The sequence below is a fragment of the Charadrius vociferus genome, unplaced genomic scaffold (assembly GCF_000708025.1).
Source record: "Charadrius vociferus isolate BGI_N301 unplaced genomic scaffold, ASM70802v2 scaffold147, whole genome shotgun sequence".
In the NCBI taxonomy this organism is placed as follows: domain Eukaryota; kingdom Metazoa; phylum Chordata; class Aves; order Charadriiformes; family Charadriidae; genus Charadrius; species Charadrius vociferus.
Genome location: NW_009649570.1, coordinates 7,117,116 through 7,133,384, shown reverse-complemented (window position 1 = coordinate 7,133,384; position 16,269 = coordinate 7,117,116). Strand labels below are relative to the sequence as shown.

General features: G+C 39.5%; 1 protein-coding gene across 1 annotated transcript in view; it reads right to left on the bottom strand.

Moving 5' to 3' along the window:
- Positions 1-4,513: 4,513 nt before the first annotated feature.
- The window catches only part of DYTN (dystrotelin), a 19,823-nt gene continuing 8,067 nt past the window's right edge, over positions 4,514-16,269 (bottom strand). Inside the window, exons 8-14 of the mRNA XM_009890198.1 lie at positions 15,408-15,519; positions 12,647-12,792; positions 10,921-11,089; positions 9,132-9,202; positions 6,920-7,079; positions 5,182-5,662; positions 4,514-4,617 (exon numbers count right to left, since the gene is read on the bottom strand). Coding sequence (XP_009888500.1) covers positions 4,514-4,617; positions 5,182-5,662; positions 6,920-7,079; positions 9,132-9,202; positions 10,921-11,089; positions 12,647-12,792; positions 15,408-15,519 — 1,243 coding nt within the window. The remainder of the gene's footprint in view (positions 4,618-5,181; positions 5,663-6,919; positions 7,080-9,131; positions 9,203-10,920; positions 11,090-12,646; positions 12,793-15,407; positions 15,520-16,269) is intronic.

Below are 16,269 nucleotides of genomic sequence, written 5' to 3'. Positions count from 1 at the left end.
TCCGGTACCTAAAAGGGGTGTACAGGAAAGATGGGGAGGGACGCTTTATCAGGGAGTGTAACGATAGGACAAGGGATAATGGTTGTAAACTGAGGGAGGGTAGATTTAGATTAGATATTAGGAAGAAATTCTTTACTGTGGTGGTGGTAAGACACTGGAACAGGTTGCCCAGAGAAGTTGTGGATGCCCCATCCCTGGAAGTGTTCAAGGCCAGGTTGGATGGGGCTTTGAGCAACCTGGTGTAGTGGAAAGTGTCCCTGCCCATGGCAGGGTGGGTGGAACTAGATGATCTTTAAGGTCGGTTCCAATTCTAACCATTCTATGATTCTATGAGCTGACAAAGAGCGTGTTAAAGGCTGTATGCCTTAGCCAAGTAGGATTGGTATTGCAGTAGACCAGATATTACCTGGTCCCATCTGTTCTCAAGCTCGAGAAAATGTAAACCCAGACAGATTAGCTGAACAGGTACTGTTTATCTTAGATGCTCTTCCACAGGGCCCTTTGGGAAGATGCTAGTCTTTCCGCTTCGGGTATGTCCCACCTGTAACAATAGGATCCCCTAGGAAAGGGCTGCTGGCAACTTTCTTCGTCCTTTCAGATAGCAATAGAAATGGTGAAACACCATGAAGGGCCAAGCTGCTGTTTAGCTTAAATAAATTTGCAATAGTTCTCTGCTTTAGCAAGCTTCTTAATTAACACGCTGTAGTGTTATTTAGCCTTTGAGGAAATGGGCAGAAAGGATTAGTATGTGATGAAAAGACTGAGAAAGCAGATGAATCTGTAGCATAGGTCACACTATGGACATGTAAAGGAGACAATCTGTGTTATTAATTGTGCTGAAATAAAAAAAGGAGATGCAATTAATTACATGTAAACCTACAAGTGATAAAGTTCCTAAAGGAACTCTTACCTTAGGCAATTTCTTCTCTCTGAAGCTCTCAGAGCTCAATTCTGTTTTATAATTTAGGTCTTGTTTGTTTTTATCCAGGTCTCAACAATTTGTCATGAAAACACAATCAGATGATGCTGATGTTTGCTATTGATTCACTGACTATAAATTGGGGCCTTCTAGGGTGGCTGTGTTAAGAAAAAGCAAGTGCTGTGAGTATGAGATGCCAGCAGATTTGCTGTACAGAAATAATTCAAAATGCCCCTCTGGTTAAAGACATGATTTTGCGTCCTGCCACTCTACCCTGCAAACTTCATGGTAGATCTTGGAGTCAGCTAGTTACTGTTCCTGGCTCACTGTTTCTCAGTCTGAGTGTGTCAGAAGAAGGATGGGATGAACGTGTCTGACTGAGGTTGCTACATTGTCAGCTGGACTAAATAACAAAAAAATAAGGTCTTGGGATTTTGTCCCTTTCATCTTATAGGGACCTGGCAGATAAACAACTGCTTATTAGACAAGACACTTCCTTGAGTCTTTACACTCTGCCATGAAATAAGAGTAGTAAGAGTTCATGGTGATTCAGGAATACCTACTTGTAAGAATTTGTGCTCCAGACCTGTTCTACGTTACACAGGACCAAACCAGTATTTGTCTGCTGTCATTCCAACCAACTTTAATTCAGATACACTCACTCTGAAGGAGATTCAAAGCCTCATCAGAAGCTGATGGATATTTTCCCCTAATCACCAGTTAAGTTTCTTGGATTGTTGCTTGTATCTCTTGGCACTAATACATTGCAAAAGCAACTAAGCCTCTATCTCACACTATATTATGTTTGTGGGATAATATGGCTGTATCCACTTTCTAGTGACCTCATCATTATTTGTTTTCTGGGGTCCCCTGCCTTCATTTCGTTTCTTTACTATTCATCATCTTCACCTTTCTTTTGCTAGAGAAAAGCTGCTTGTTGGCTTCCAGTTGCATATCATTATTTGTTGCTGTAATTCTTGAGTGTTTGAAGCATGTGTAATTAAGGCCACCTGTGACCAAAACTAGCAGAAAGAACCAGGAACGTTCATTACTATCACTACCGCAGTGTAAGGTCTTTCAAGAAGGTGTCTGAGGTGTTACCAACGGAAAACAAGATTTCTAGCCATTTTAATGAGTTGGACATTCCCGTTATCTTGGTGATTATAATTCATTCTGAAAAATACAAGACGAGGAAAATCTATGTGGAAGATTAAGCATTCTGCCAAGCAGTTTTTCTTAACCACTACACTTTTCATTGGCCTTTTCAATCACATCAGCCTAAACCCCGTTTGATTATATATGAAACAAAGCTTCAGAATATGTAATTTACCTGAGTTTTCTCCCAAAGCTTCCAAAAATATTTTGCTTTCACCCAAACGACATCTATTTTCTTAATAATCACAGAAAAATTCCTGTAAAGACTACGAGTATTTTCTCTCTTGGAAAGATGGTATAGTTCCAGCGATTCAACTAAACTTCTTAAAAGTATGCAAATTTTCTTGAACCATAACTGGTTTTGAGACCACATGCACATACTCCTTCACTATTTTTTATGCACCTCCTGCAGAACAGTGATAATAAGTGGCTGAAGCTATAACCTTTATCTCTGAAGTGGTACTGAATAATTTCCATTTCTCAGATCTTTAAAATACTTCTGTGCATTATCAGAGAATAGTGCAGGTCCAGAGGAGAGCCACAAAGATGATCAGAGGGATGGAACACCTCTTCTATGAGGACAGGCTGGGAGAATTGGGGTTGTTCAGCCTGGAGAAGAGAAGGCTCCAGGGAGACCTTATAGCAGCCTTCCAGTACCTAAAGGGGGCCTACAGGAGAGCTGGAGAAGGACTTTTTACAAGGGCATGTAGTGATAGGACGAAGGGGAATGGCTTCAAACTGGAAGAGCATAGGTTTAGATTAGATATTAGGAAGAATTTTTTCACTCCAAGGGTGGTGAGAAACTGGAACAGGTTGCCCAGAGAAGTTGTGGAAGCTCCATCCCTGGAGGTGTTTAAGGCCAGGCTGGATGGAGCTTTGAGCAACCTGGTCTAGTGGGAGGTGTCCCTGCCTATGGATGGGGGGTTAGAACTCTATGATCTTCAAGGTCTCTTCCAACCTGAACCATTCTATGATTCTATGGTCAGAAAAAAATGTTTTCCTTGTTGCTGTCATCAACAAGAGATGCAGCACAATTCCAAGGAAGTAACTTGGCCATGGCATATGAACCTCTGAAGAGTGAGAAGTGGGCTATCATTTGCATTGCTGAGGAAACACACTTGGTATATTTGCCATTAGTTCACATTGTCACTTAAAAAATAGTTAACAATCCAAAGAAGTACAACATGTGAGAATAACATGCAAATCATTAACATGGAATATCTTAACCCATTATCTCAACCTTCAGAACTGCTGTCACTAAACCAATATGTATTTGATGATACTATCAATGTATCTCACTCAGTTGCACTGCTGTAAGAAACGTAGGAAACAAGAAGCAATGAAAGGAAAGTAGTGAGCATCTATTCTTTTTCTTCTAAGAATTATCTAAATTCTTTCTAAGGCCTTCACTCACCCATCATTATAAGAAATGAAGGTAGACTGTAGTATGAATGGATAAAAGCAGTATGTAATATTTCTTTTGTGTGATATCTTCCTTTCTCTTCAAATCCCAGCCTGTTTCCCTGTGGATGCCTAAGAGATGCTTTGTAATCAAGTACAGCCTGCTACCTACAGGCAATCAACTATCTGTTTACAAACTTCTGTGCAGCTTATATGTTTACTTACGTGCATATATATGCCTGTGTGTATTCAGGCTTGACAAGTATGTTTAATTTTTAATTAATATTTAATTAATAAGTAACTTTAACTACTCTGGAAGTTTTAGATATATTCCATCAAATACAAAGTACTAGTAACCAAGGAAAACAATTACTTTTATCACATTTTAGGTGCTGCAGGTAAAATTACATTCTTATTAACCATTCTATACGAAACATTACATTCTTATTAACCATTCTATACTAATATATAAGGTAATCAATAATGGAAAGGCTCTTCGAAAGCAATCAAATTCCTTTGAATGTTCAAAGCATCTTTTCCTTTAAATATGAATTCAGTCATTTGGAAAAATATGAATATGTAAATATCAAGTATTGGTAAGTCTGACAGTTAAGAACTTATTCCTTCCTTCAGACTAAGAAGCAATGATATGATAGAAAATACATCACTGAACCTTGTTGACCCAAGCCAGCTCTCACATGAAAAATAAACGTTCCTGAAACACAAGCCATTACAGATTACATAGCGGTAAGAAGAGAGGACAGAGCAGGACAGTTGTGAAAGCCAGTGTAACATTAATGAAGACATACTGATTTTTATCAGCTGGGCCAACATCTAATGCACAGGAGCTGAAAACAACCAATAGGAAAGGTACATTGTTCTCTAACACTATTTATGGTTCCTGGTGAAGTCAGTAAATGCAGAAAGCTGTTATGCTGGGTTATTAGAATGCAACATCTGAGACACTTTAAAGAGTCTGACGTGGCATCAGTTACCTTCAATAGTTCAGTGAAGCTGTAAGGTGAGTGGTAGTTTCCATCATTTACAAGCTGGTGAAGTTACTTGGTTGATGAGGCCAGAAAAGGCTCTGCAAACATGTTCAGCTGTAGAGAAGAACTCCTGCTGCAAAGCAGACTGTTGAGCTGAAAAGCAGAACAGTTTTTAAGTCTTTCAGAGCATTTGGATGCTGCCAGAGCCCTAAAAAACTCTTTATAAATCTCTAATTTAAGACAACTATAGAAACAGCAGCTTTTTCCGTCACTCTCCTCGTTACATCCTCATTATCAAAAGCGAGGCATCCTAACTGTTGAACAAAGCTCTGCTGTGTAAGACCACTGATTACAAAGGGATTTTGTACTGCTGGAAGTCTGCCTCGGACTAGAGTCATGGTTACAGTATCACAGAAGTGGCAATGGAAGAGACCTCCAGTGCCCTCACCTGTGTAAGTTTGCTCCTTAATTGACTGCTGAGACTGATTTCCTCTTATGCACTTTGAGTCATCTTGTTTCAAATTAGTCTAACATTAGGGGTTATATTCCACCTTACAGGAATATGTCCTACCTTACAGTATGGAGCTGGAGTACTTCTACAATGGCAAAGGCAAGATTCTGAGTTTCCTCTGAGGGTTAAATGTTTATGAACAATATTATAGAGTAACTTGGATGAAGGTGAGAAAACAGTGTCAAGATAACTGGGAGAATTTATACCTGGTTGGACTTGGAGAGACAATGCATCCTTCAGTTTCATCACTAGCTGCTGCAGTTCCACTTCCTCACTGACTTCCTTCTCATCAGGTGGTATCTGCACTGCAGTGGAAGTAAGAACTGTGGTCCTCACGATGCCACTGAGGGAGTTTTCTGTCAATTCAGGCAGATATGTTTGATTCTCTTCTGCTTCTTTATATTGTCCCTTAAAAGGTCTGTCGCTCTGCAGGGATGCTGACTCCAGTGGGTCTTCTGGGAAGACAAAGTCTGCTGCAGTGGGAACCTCAGGTGTCTGTAAAAGCCGCATTCTATTTGCAGAGTTGGGGGGAAACAAAGATTTGCAGTGTGAACGTGTTCTGGAAGTAGGCCTTCTTTGGGCAGGATTTAATCCACCCTGCATTCTCCTTTCTGGCAGAACATGTGGATTTCTGGGCATTGTATTCTGACACTGTGCAAAAGGATGCTCCGATGACTGTAACATTGCCTACAAAAGACAAAACACAGAAACTACACTGTGAAGATAATTGCTGGTAGTACTAAAATAGGTAGGAAAATAATTTTAGGTCAGAATAATAATTTCTTTTAATTTCTCGTGAACTAAACCAATTCTTTTCACAAATAAAATGTTTTCCTGCAATAAAATAAAACTTTGTGATTTAGTTTGGACAAATCTATGTGGCCATTTTATCCACAATTCCAATCAGAAGACATTATATGCTTTAATGGCATTGAAAAGTGGGAATAATAAAGTTTCAAGAGTAAATTTGCAGGAAAATTGTTCTAAAAGAATTAAACTACGGGAAAAAATATGTGTATATTAAACACACATCAAACAACTCACACCTGTTAACATTCAAAATTCCCAAACTAGGTTGGTTGTCAGTGCCAATTGTACTTGGAATTTTCTAGACAGAACTATGATGCCAAATACCATCCACTGCATGAATGCCTAGTCTGATGTAGCTGGGATGCACTGAGCTGACTATGCATGCACCGGACACTTAACTGCATGTGTGCAGCCAGTCCTACTTGTTGTGGACAGTCTAGTGTCACTGCATACGCACAGGATGGTATGACATGCCAGGTCATACTGGACTCCATGTGCAATTGATATAAAGCTGACCAAGTGTGCACTGCAGATGTGTCTGGCTTTTCTCTATGTTTGACCATCCCTGAAAAACACTTTAAAAGAAGCATTGCAGGAAATGCTACACAAATGTTGTAGGTGGCAAATATGTGTGCATTCCCTGTGAAATAAGGGCCTTTTTAGATCCTCAGAGATACTTTACATGAACAAGAGTCAACACAATTGAAAAGAAATAAAATACTTTCTGTAAGAGGTCTGTGTTACATCTCAGTACAAGACAGCAGCTAGGAATGACAAAAGATTATTTTATTTATTCAATGACAACACAGGAGTCTTCTTTAAAGTAAAGACTGCAATGAAGTATCTAACACTTCTGTTGGAAACCATTTTCACTCTTATTGGAATACTCTCTCATTATTTTCATTGCCATAGTATCTAAACACCCCAGAAATGGATATCAGTGCTAGATGCTAACTGAGAAGAAAATCCCTGCTGCAAAGAGCCTATCTGCTCTCTCTGAAGACAAGAACCTTAAATGATGGGGCACAAGGTGCACAAAATAGTATCAAGAGTGCTAGTCTGCAGGAAAAGGAGTAGTTAGTATTCAGTAACTGCCCATAGCAGTGAAGATCCTTGGTACATTTATCATTCTACCTTTACTTCCTGCTTCATTTGCTGCAGCTTCATTTGCAGGTTTTCATGGCTTGATCTCAGGCTCTGGAGCTTTGCCTCTATTTTGCAGCTTTTGTCTTCCTGGCAGTTGTGAAGAAATTGCATTTTGTCCTTCCATGTGTTGAACTGCTTCTTCATGTGCCTGCCAGAGACACAGGAGGGTGGGAATTTTGCTAAATCACATACACGCAAATATACACAGTCATGGAAAAGAGCAAACATTGTAGCATAAACTTTCTCATTTTCATCAGTTCAGGAAATTTTTGTCAGCTTTGGGGTTAGAGGCCAGTATTTCAGGAACTGGGCTGTATCCGTGGAATTAGCACAGGAGTGTTCTAGATGAGGAAAGATGTGAGCTGAATAGAACTGTGGCCAAGACTGAGCCTTGCATCTTGGGGTCTTACCTTTCCCACAAAGGTGGCTGCAATAGGAGAGTCATTACAGCAGTCCCTCTGTCTAGAAGCAAACTACTTATGGCAACTCCCTGACATGCAAAAGATTCCCGTCATTTACCCCTGGGCAACAAAGAAGTAAAAGCAGCCTCTACCCCTTTGATAGAGTTCCTTCTTGCTCCTGGCATTCTATGCAGCTTGAAAAGATACCGTGATTTTTGTAATGAGAAGTGCCACCCTCCCACGCACACCACAGAAGATTTAGAAATTGCCTACTCAGAGCACAGTATGACAAAAATACCACCCATATCTCTATTCTAGAGTTGGGATTTCTCCAAGAAATACAGTTTTGTCTTCCCCACGGCTGAAGTGGAGACTGACAAAAAAGCTTGTTAACACTACAGTAATAAACCAACTGCTTCATATCACACAGATGAAATAGTTATCTCCCTTGCTTAGGTACATCCAGATGTTCATCTGATTCACTTACTTTTGGGTATGCACTGGCTCATAGACAAGAGCGCTATCAGATTCACTGGAATTATGCAAGATTTGTCTGCACGGTACAGCAAGTCAGACCATTTAAAATTAAAATAATATTACATTGGTCCCTTATAACAGCATTTAATGGGTCTTTACTGTAAAATCCTGGCTACCTTCAACTAACTCTGAGCACAGTTCTGTGAACAGGCACATAAATGCTGGAAATTGGTCCACAAATAAGAACAAAGAGCTTCCCACGAGTAATGTGATTCATTCAGCCAGTTATATGATAAGCTCTGGGTCAGAGCGTGATGCTGTGTTTCAGGAGCAGGCTTTCCAGATATCCTCTCAACTATTGCTAATCTAAAAGAAAGCTGAAGATCTTTGCCATATCTCTTTATCTTCCCACATGAGAACAGAGGGCGAGGTAAGAACACAGACTCACAATGCAACTGCAATTGCTTTGCTCTAGTCTTTGCCCTTGTGTGAATTTGGAGCAGCAATTGTACATTGACTTGTATGAATGAAACAAAACAGGAACAGGAACTGAACATACTGAAGGAAATAAAGAGAATAGATTCAGGATCAAATTCTACACTTCACTGTAATTCCATTGGTTTCAGTGGTCACCGACATGATTATATCTACTGCATGTTCATAAATAACTACAAAAATGAAGGAGGAAAAAGCAAAAGTGAAAGAAAAAGGTAAGTATGGCTGCCCATACACCAATATTCCCCCCCACCTCCGCCTCAACAAACAAACCACCCAAGAAATTTGTAGTTTAGGAATTAATATTTTATTGTGTCAAACTTTTGAATATCAGAAGGGATTTCTGTGGTAATCTAAGTTGTGGAATTTTTACCAATAGCTACTGTATTATGCCTGTAATCTCTATTTGATTTATAGCATATTTTTTAGAAAGTTATCCTACTTTGATTTAAAAACTTCATGCAAATTATGAAATTTGTTTTGATTAAGCCTTATTCAGGGAAAAAAATGGAAAAAGTATACGGTTCTGATATTGTTATGTGAATGAACATTTTTTCCCTTAAAAATGCCTTTCAGAAATGTAAACTAACAATTGCAGAAATGATGATGAAAGCAAACCAAAATATTTTGCTTTGCCAGAAATTGTTTTTTCATTGATCTCCATTTACAATTTTTGTTGCTGAGTTTTTATCATTCATCCCCATTTGACAGGATTTTTTTTAAATCTCTAAATCTCTAAAGCATGGAAAAATCATTTGCCTTCTAGCTCTTCACTGGAGCAGCATTGCCCACCAGTCTTCTGTCATTGTACTACTGCATTTACCCACCTGCTCTCATTGTGAATGCTTTTGATGGATTCATGCATTTTTAACACATCCGCTTCAAAAGAGGCTACTGCCTACAATAAAAAAGAGAAAACTATGTTTGTAACTTTATCAGAAATAATATTTCATTTTCTATGCAAATTTTGCTATAAGAGAGCATGGTAAATTTGGGATTTGGTCTGTTTTACAGATTTACTAGTTAACTTTTTTTATTTAACTGATTGCAATCAACTGATGCATTAAACTATTTCTAATGGCTATTAGAATGGACGGGAAAATTTACTCTATAGAACAAATTCTTTGTCCTATGTAAAATTCTAAGTGTATGAGAATCTGCTGTTTTAAATTAGAACAAAAACCTCATTCCCTGGAATTTCTGCAAAATGGAATATTCTGATTTGGGAACAGTCTCTCCCAAGTCCCATAACTGATTTGGGACAAGGAGATGAAGGGAGAGACTGGGTGTAGAAGAGAGAAGAGAAACTCCTGGTCTTTGGGTAGAAATAGCAGTCTCTGGTCCATGCAGGGGACGATACTCCAGAAGTCAGGGAGACAAACGCTTTCCAGGTAAGCTGCTTTAGAAGCATGGTATAAGCTGGGCTACAATCAGGGATGTCAGGAAATTATGAGACTAAGAGCTGGGTCCCCAGGACCTCCAAGCTTATGGATTCTATTGAAAGCTATCATTGGATTTACGGTCTGCATCTTTTTAAGCAACATTGAAATAATCTGCACTAAAACATGTTGGAAATCAGTATAAAACTGCTCAAAAAGAATTCCCAGCCCAGAGAAAAAATGAACAAGAAAGCAATGCATGTGACAGAATGCATTACTACAGGGATGCAAGTCCTATCTCACTGTCTTCTAAAACAACAAATGCCAGCCAGCAAAATGACATACTCAAGCAATGTCTGCCCACAACTTCTCCTGCAGATATGTGCTGGCTGGCACTATATCTCAAGCTGCGCAGCAGAGTCCTAAAAGGCAGGTCTTCCAAAGGGCAGCACAGGAGTAGCAGGCAAAGGAGTGACCTGACACACACAGGCTAGTTCTCAGTTACTGCACCCTTGGCTTCTGGGAAGAACAAGATGGGTGGATGACACAAACTGGTTTGAACACAACCCAGTGTTCCCTATATTCCACGTATGTGCAGAGCTACCAACCTCTCAAATAAATATAGAAACAAAAAACTGCTATGTAATTATTTTTATCTACACTCCTACCTACTCATCTAGCATTGTTTCTATGCAGGGAACCTGGAAATGGATTAGTAGAGAGCTTTTATGCATGAGCTATTTTAGTTGGAGTGGACCCTACTCTGGGTTTATCCTTAAGAAGGGCCCATTCTGTCCTCTTGCTATTGCCATGGTGACAAAAATACCCTGAGCCTGATAAGAATTAAGGCATCCTTCCTTGACATTTGCTTGCAGTAAGAGGACATGATGGCATTTTTTACTGTCAGAATAGAGACAGGAGTCCAGTCTTAGCTAGTCTTTGGGATGCTACTCTAAGACAACTCGAAAAGAAAGAAAGTAACAGAGCAAATATTCTTACAAATGCTTCTGAAGGTCACAGAAGTCAAGGAGTTAGCCCCTAATCTTGGGATGGTATCAAAATCAAGCTTCACTAAGTTTTCTGTTTCCACATTTTTTTCCACAAGTGAGAAATTAACAGAAAGATGAAGCTGCCCATTAAATTTCTTTTTCATTGGTAATTAGAAGGTAATTAGATGGTTAACTTGGTAGTTTTTCCTCACAGCGTTAGCATTATTACAGCTTCATGTTTTGCTTACCTGAGCTTTTGTCTTGCCTTGCTCTAGTGTCTTGCTGTTATTCTCACTCTTCTTTATTACAGTTCTGTTCTCAGATACGAACTTGGGCAACTCCAGGACAGGTCTGTCCACTGGGAAAGACAGGTTTTCAGGGCCAGGAGGTGGTAAAGTACTCAATTCTGCAGGGGGACTGTATACCAACAGAGAAATAATGAGTAGAGAAATGATCAAGGTTTTGGTACCCAGAAAGATAAAACTAATACACTCTAAGTAGACAGACAGCTGTGCCATTGACTAAGCACAGGTATGGTTTAGCTATGCCTGCTGGCATATTTTGACTGAAAGAATGAAATTTCTTAAAGCAAATTCTACTCTTTCAACAGAATCTCAACAACAGGTTCTTCTTTCCACACATTTAGTACCAGTGCAATTTGCTGCTTCCTGTTCTTGCTTCCTTTAGCCAAGAGCTAAATATCTTGTGAAATTCAACTACAACAAGATAGCAAAGGGCCAGATATCCTGTTGTTCAGTCCCTTCTATTCTAGGAAAAGCCCAGATACCTATTAGCCACACAGTAACATCTGTAACGACAACCTCAAATTCTTCTTTTTCTCATTGCTACCCAAGCATTAGGTAAGCAAAACCCACAGAATTACAGAGAAATCTTGACTGCTCACAGAAGGATTAAATGACATTCAAAATGAAGAATGATTTTTTATTGCTGAATACAAGTGGGGAGATATTAGCAATGGAAAATTTTTGCTTTTCACCACACTCTAAAAAACAAATACTGAAATAATATTCTCTGTGAGAATCACTGTAACTATCATCCATTGGTCTTACTGTATATAAAAATTTTTTTCTAATAGCAATGTACTTACCTACCATTGTAGCACAATCAAGTTTTATGAACAGATTTTTCTCCTCCTTTGCGCAAGAACAAAATTAATTCTTTACAGAGGAGTGACCATTTTTCCTATTGATGCAAGATGCAAGAGAGTTGATAGATCTTTATACTACTAGGAAGGAATCTCACCCTTCATATTTTTGTAGTGGTTAACTTGTATAATCATTCCCTTCAGTTTCTACACCTAAATATCAACCAAAATCTCAGAGCAAGGAAGCAATAACTATAGGGAAAATCACAACACAACCCCCAATGCTTATTATTCACAACTGTGCTCAACAGAAATACAGTACTGAATTTATTCATTAACTAAAAGCACACAGAACTGATCTGAAAGAACTGGAATAGTGAGATCAGCTACTCACTATTGTGAGTAATCCCACAGGACTGCAATTCAATGGGACTTGAGTAGAATCAGAAGTCAGTGAACACACTGTGAGTCACATGTGGAAAGTATTCACAGTTAATTTCCAATGGATTTGCCACAGAGGAGGTGCTTAAAAACCCATGCAGTTGTGACAGGTACTAAATATTTCCAATGCTTGACCCTAGACTGAGCATAAGAAATGGCATGGAAAGAAAGAGATGACATAAGGAAGAAGGGAAGGAAGACACAAGCATGTTATATTTTATACGACAACTGGTCATTAGGTTGTCAGCATGGTAATCATGGTTAAGCGCCAGAGCAACGTGCAGCAATTTTCCATTTATGCTTTCCCTTTTTAATGGAAAAATCATGACATGGTGTCTGTCATAACAAAATTACTTATTCAAAGGACATAATCAAGCAGCCTGACATGTTATTCAGATGTTATAAACTCATTGGAAACAGAAACTCACGAAGTCTTCTTGTGAGTAGGGAAGTGCCTGTCCTCCACTATTTCTAGAGCCCTCCTTCTCTGAGCCTCCTTTCTTCTGCAGCGTTCTTGAAACAGATTGTTCCTGATGGTGCGGAGAAAGTGCTTTGCATTCGCCTTTGCTGACATCTATTGGAATGAGGGATAATAAAGAAGGGAGTGAATTTTCAAACTGGTGCTGCCCAGAAGTAGATGCAATCCAAGGCAAAGGCAAAACATAAGAAAGCAAAGGTCCACCTGTTCCACAATTGAAGTAGTTAATGACTGCTGTCTGAGCCCTAGAAGGGAAGCTGAGGTGGATGATGATGCAGGACCACAGGCAAGATTGGCTCCAATTCTGCTAGGTAAGGAAAACACTCTGTCTGGGCCAAATTCAGGCAACCTGGCAATGCTTAATGCAGGATTTTGGCAGTTACAATGATTCAGTTCACAGTCAAAATGATAATTCTGCCCAACTAGTATATAAGTTTCCTTTTGATCAATGGGAAGGAGTACTTTTATACTTGTATGAAGTGTTAATTGCTGCAGCCTTCTGTGCCTCACATCCTCCTCTTGTACAATATGTTGAAAACCACACTTCCATTTGTCACATCAGGTACAACAACTAAGCTCAGTAGCTGTATTACAGGAGGACACAAACCAATTCTGCTGCAGGAAGTGACTGCTGCAGAACATGTGGTGAACAGGAAAACACAAAGAAAATATACAGCATGCCTCCTAGTCATTTCTCAACGTGGTAATAACATTACCACAAGGTGTCAGCACGGTAAGGTTTTTTTCCTTAGTGCTGATATTTCAAATCCCGACTCAGCAGCCCACTCCCTGGTAAAGACAATGTAAAAATTACCCGGCCAAAGACAGCATCTTCTAAGAGTGGAAGGTATGGGAAAAGTGGCTTACTACTAATTCTTTTATGTCTCACACAAATTATATAAAAATGGTATCTGTCATATTGAGTAGCTTATCTTTTTAATTTTGGTATAGATTTTGGCCACAAAAGTAATATTTACAGGGTTAGTGTTACAGTAGGGCTTCATAAAGGAAACTTAAGTTCAGTGATCCAGTTGCAATATTGAAGCTACAACATGAGAAAGCTCAATGTCAGACAGTATAGGAGAGGAAGGGGACTTCATTTTAAACCAAAACTGATTTCACTCACTCATACTCACTCACTGACAAGCACTAACATACATCTGTCCAAGTAGTCTTGCCAGCATTCACACACCAAGGTGTATGTATACATACGGTAGGGCCATGATGACTTACAGTGACATGGAGGACAAGAGATGCCAGCTCTCCTTAAGCCTCCTGGGTTCCTCTTAGCATGACCATGTGCTGTTTTTTGGATGTGCCATTAGCTCCTTTAGGAGCTGGCAGTGATTGTGATCCTTTGTCTCCTTACTTGGGTGTCTTATGTCTAGTTCTTTATCTTCAAATCATCATCTCTTGTGATGGCATCTTCAAATGGCAGTTTGTCATTTGTTTCAGGCTACCTATTGTTTTCCTGATTTGGTTGTCCTGAAAAGCTGTGTGTGGAAGTGCTGGGATCTGGGTGACCAGCTAATCTAGGATGCATCATCTCCTGCCTTGTTATATCCCTCCTGCCCACCCTTCTGGTGATTCCACATCCACGCACTCCCATTCACTCTCTATTCACACTGATTTTAATGTCTCTGTTAGAAATCTCTATGTGAGGAGATCAGTTGCCTGTTGATTCTCCTACTTTCTCACAGATGGAGGATGAGGAAGAATATTTGGAGGAATGAACATCTATCTGTTATTTTTAATGCAGATATTGAACAACCAGATACAGTTTCTCACAGTGTTAGCAATAGGGTTTGGTTTGCAGAAAGACAGCAATGAAGTGACTACAGTTTAATGTTCCCCCAGACAAAGGGTGACTGCAAAAGCAGTCTAACATTCTTTAGTTTTGGTGAAAACACTGGCTACCCAGACATCTTTCACGTTAAGTGCAGGATTTCAGGAAGGAGACCATGAAGTACAGCTTAGTAGGGAAACTTTCATGGGTGCTTTTCAGCTCATTTACTGGAACAGAAGAAGATACCATTATATAGATCCACAAAAAAAACCCTGTCTGCTGCTGTGTGCAAGATCTGGAATTTCCTGCTCCAAGGAGAAGCTGATCTTCCAAACACAAATTCCCAGTGTTGAACCTTGCCACTAGTGTGATGAAAACACAAGTTGCCCCTGTAATGGAGCCCAAGTAGGTGAGCTTAATTGGTCTCATTCTGCCTCTTTGTGCTGCGTCCCTAACTGACAGAGACAAATGAGTCCAAAAGGCTTACAACAAAGTGGAAAAACTCTGAAATAAAGGAAATTTCATGTAGGAGTTTGTACAACTTTAGGATGAACTAATTTCTGAATAAGTTGGCATTGGGATTGGGAGGAAGGAGCACTGGGACACACTGAGAGCCCTTTCTACACATTTAAGGATGATCTACAAATGGCAAACTTGCCATAAAACTCCTTGGGAAGAGGACGTGCACCATAACATTTCATGGCTCTATTCAGTTATTTTGGAACAAAACACTCCTTTGAAGGTTATAAGCCCCCTTTTTTCCTTTCCCTGAGTCACTGTTCCCAGATTAATAATGCTAATATGTCATGGCCATTATGGCTAAGACACACATAATTTCATAATCAAAGTAGTTCAAGAGTGTACGGCCTACTTGCCTATGTGAAGAACCTGAACACGGAAATTAATCAGTACAACGGGACTCTACCTGCACACAGTGTTCCACAACAGGATGTGACCTCTTATGTGGTTTGCTGAGACGGCCAGTGAAAAAGCACACTTGGCAAAGGTCAAAACTGAGGCACTTCAGACAGCGATACCTGTGAAGGAAAACAGAAGGATTAAGTTGCTTCTCCACAAGTAAGAACTTGGTGTACATGACCTTGATTACTGGAAATCCAGATGCCTGGGTTCTGAAATGCAGAGAAGCACCTTTGTTAGAATAATGACTTTACTCAGCGTTCTCTGAATGCAAGAGTTATTGGGTCCAAATGACACTGGACTATTCTCCAGAACCCACTTATGATTTTGCTATTATATATTTGTGGGATCAAAATTCAGTCCAAGGAAGAAAGTGTTCTAGCACCATTTTTGAGAATGCAGTTACATCTTCATATGCTTCTTATACACCAGCTTATCTCTATTTGCTGCTCTCATTGAACTGTAGTATCACTACATTATTGATGTAGGATTTGCAACTTTGCAAAAAAATAAGCATGCAAAAAACTAAACCTGCAAGCTTACTATTAGTGAGAAGAGAGTGACAGTAAAATGCTTTTCTGAGCATTCTCGTCAGTAGTTAATGGATAGTGTTCTTTTTATACCATTAGGCCATTTTATACCATTAATTAGATGAATAAGATGCCAAAATGGATAACTTAACTAGCCAGTTAATATACCCGATTATGGGACAAAGAACTAAGAAATGAGATACATGGGTTTACTTGGCTTTACTAATGAACTGCCAGTTTACTTTCAGTAACTCTCCATGATCAGTAAGTCTGTGCTAGTGAACTAACGAGAAGCAGGATGCAGGCTTGAGGTCTACCCTGCGATGGTTCTCTCTTTCC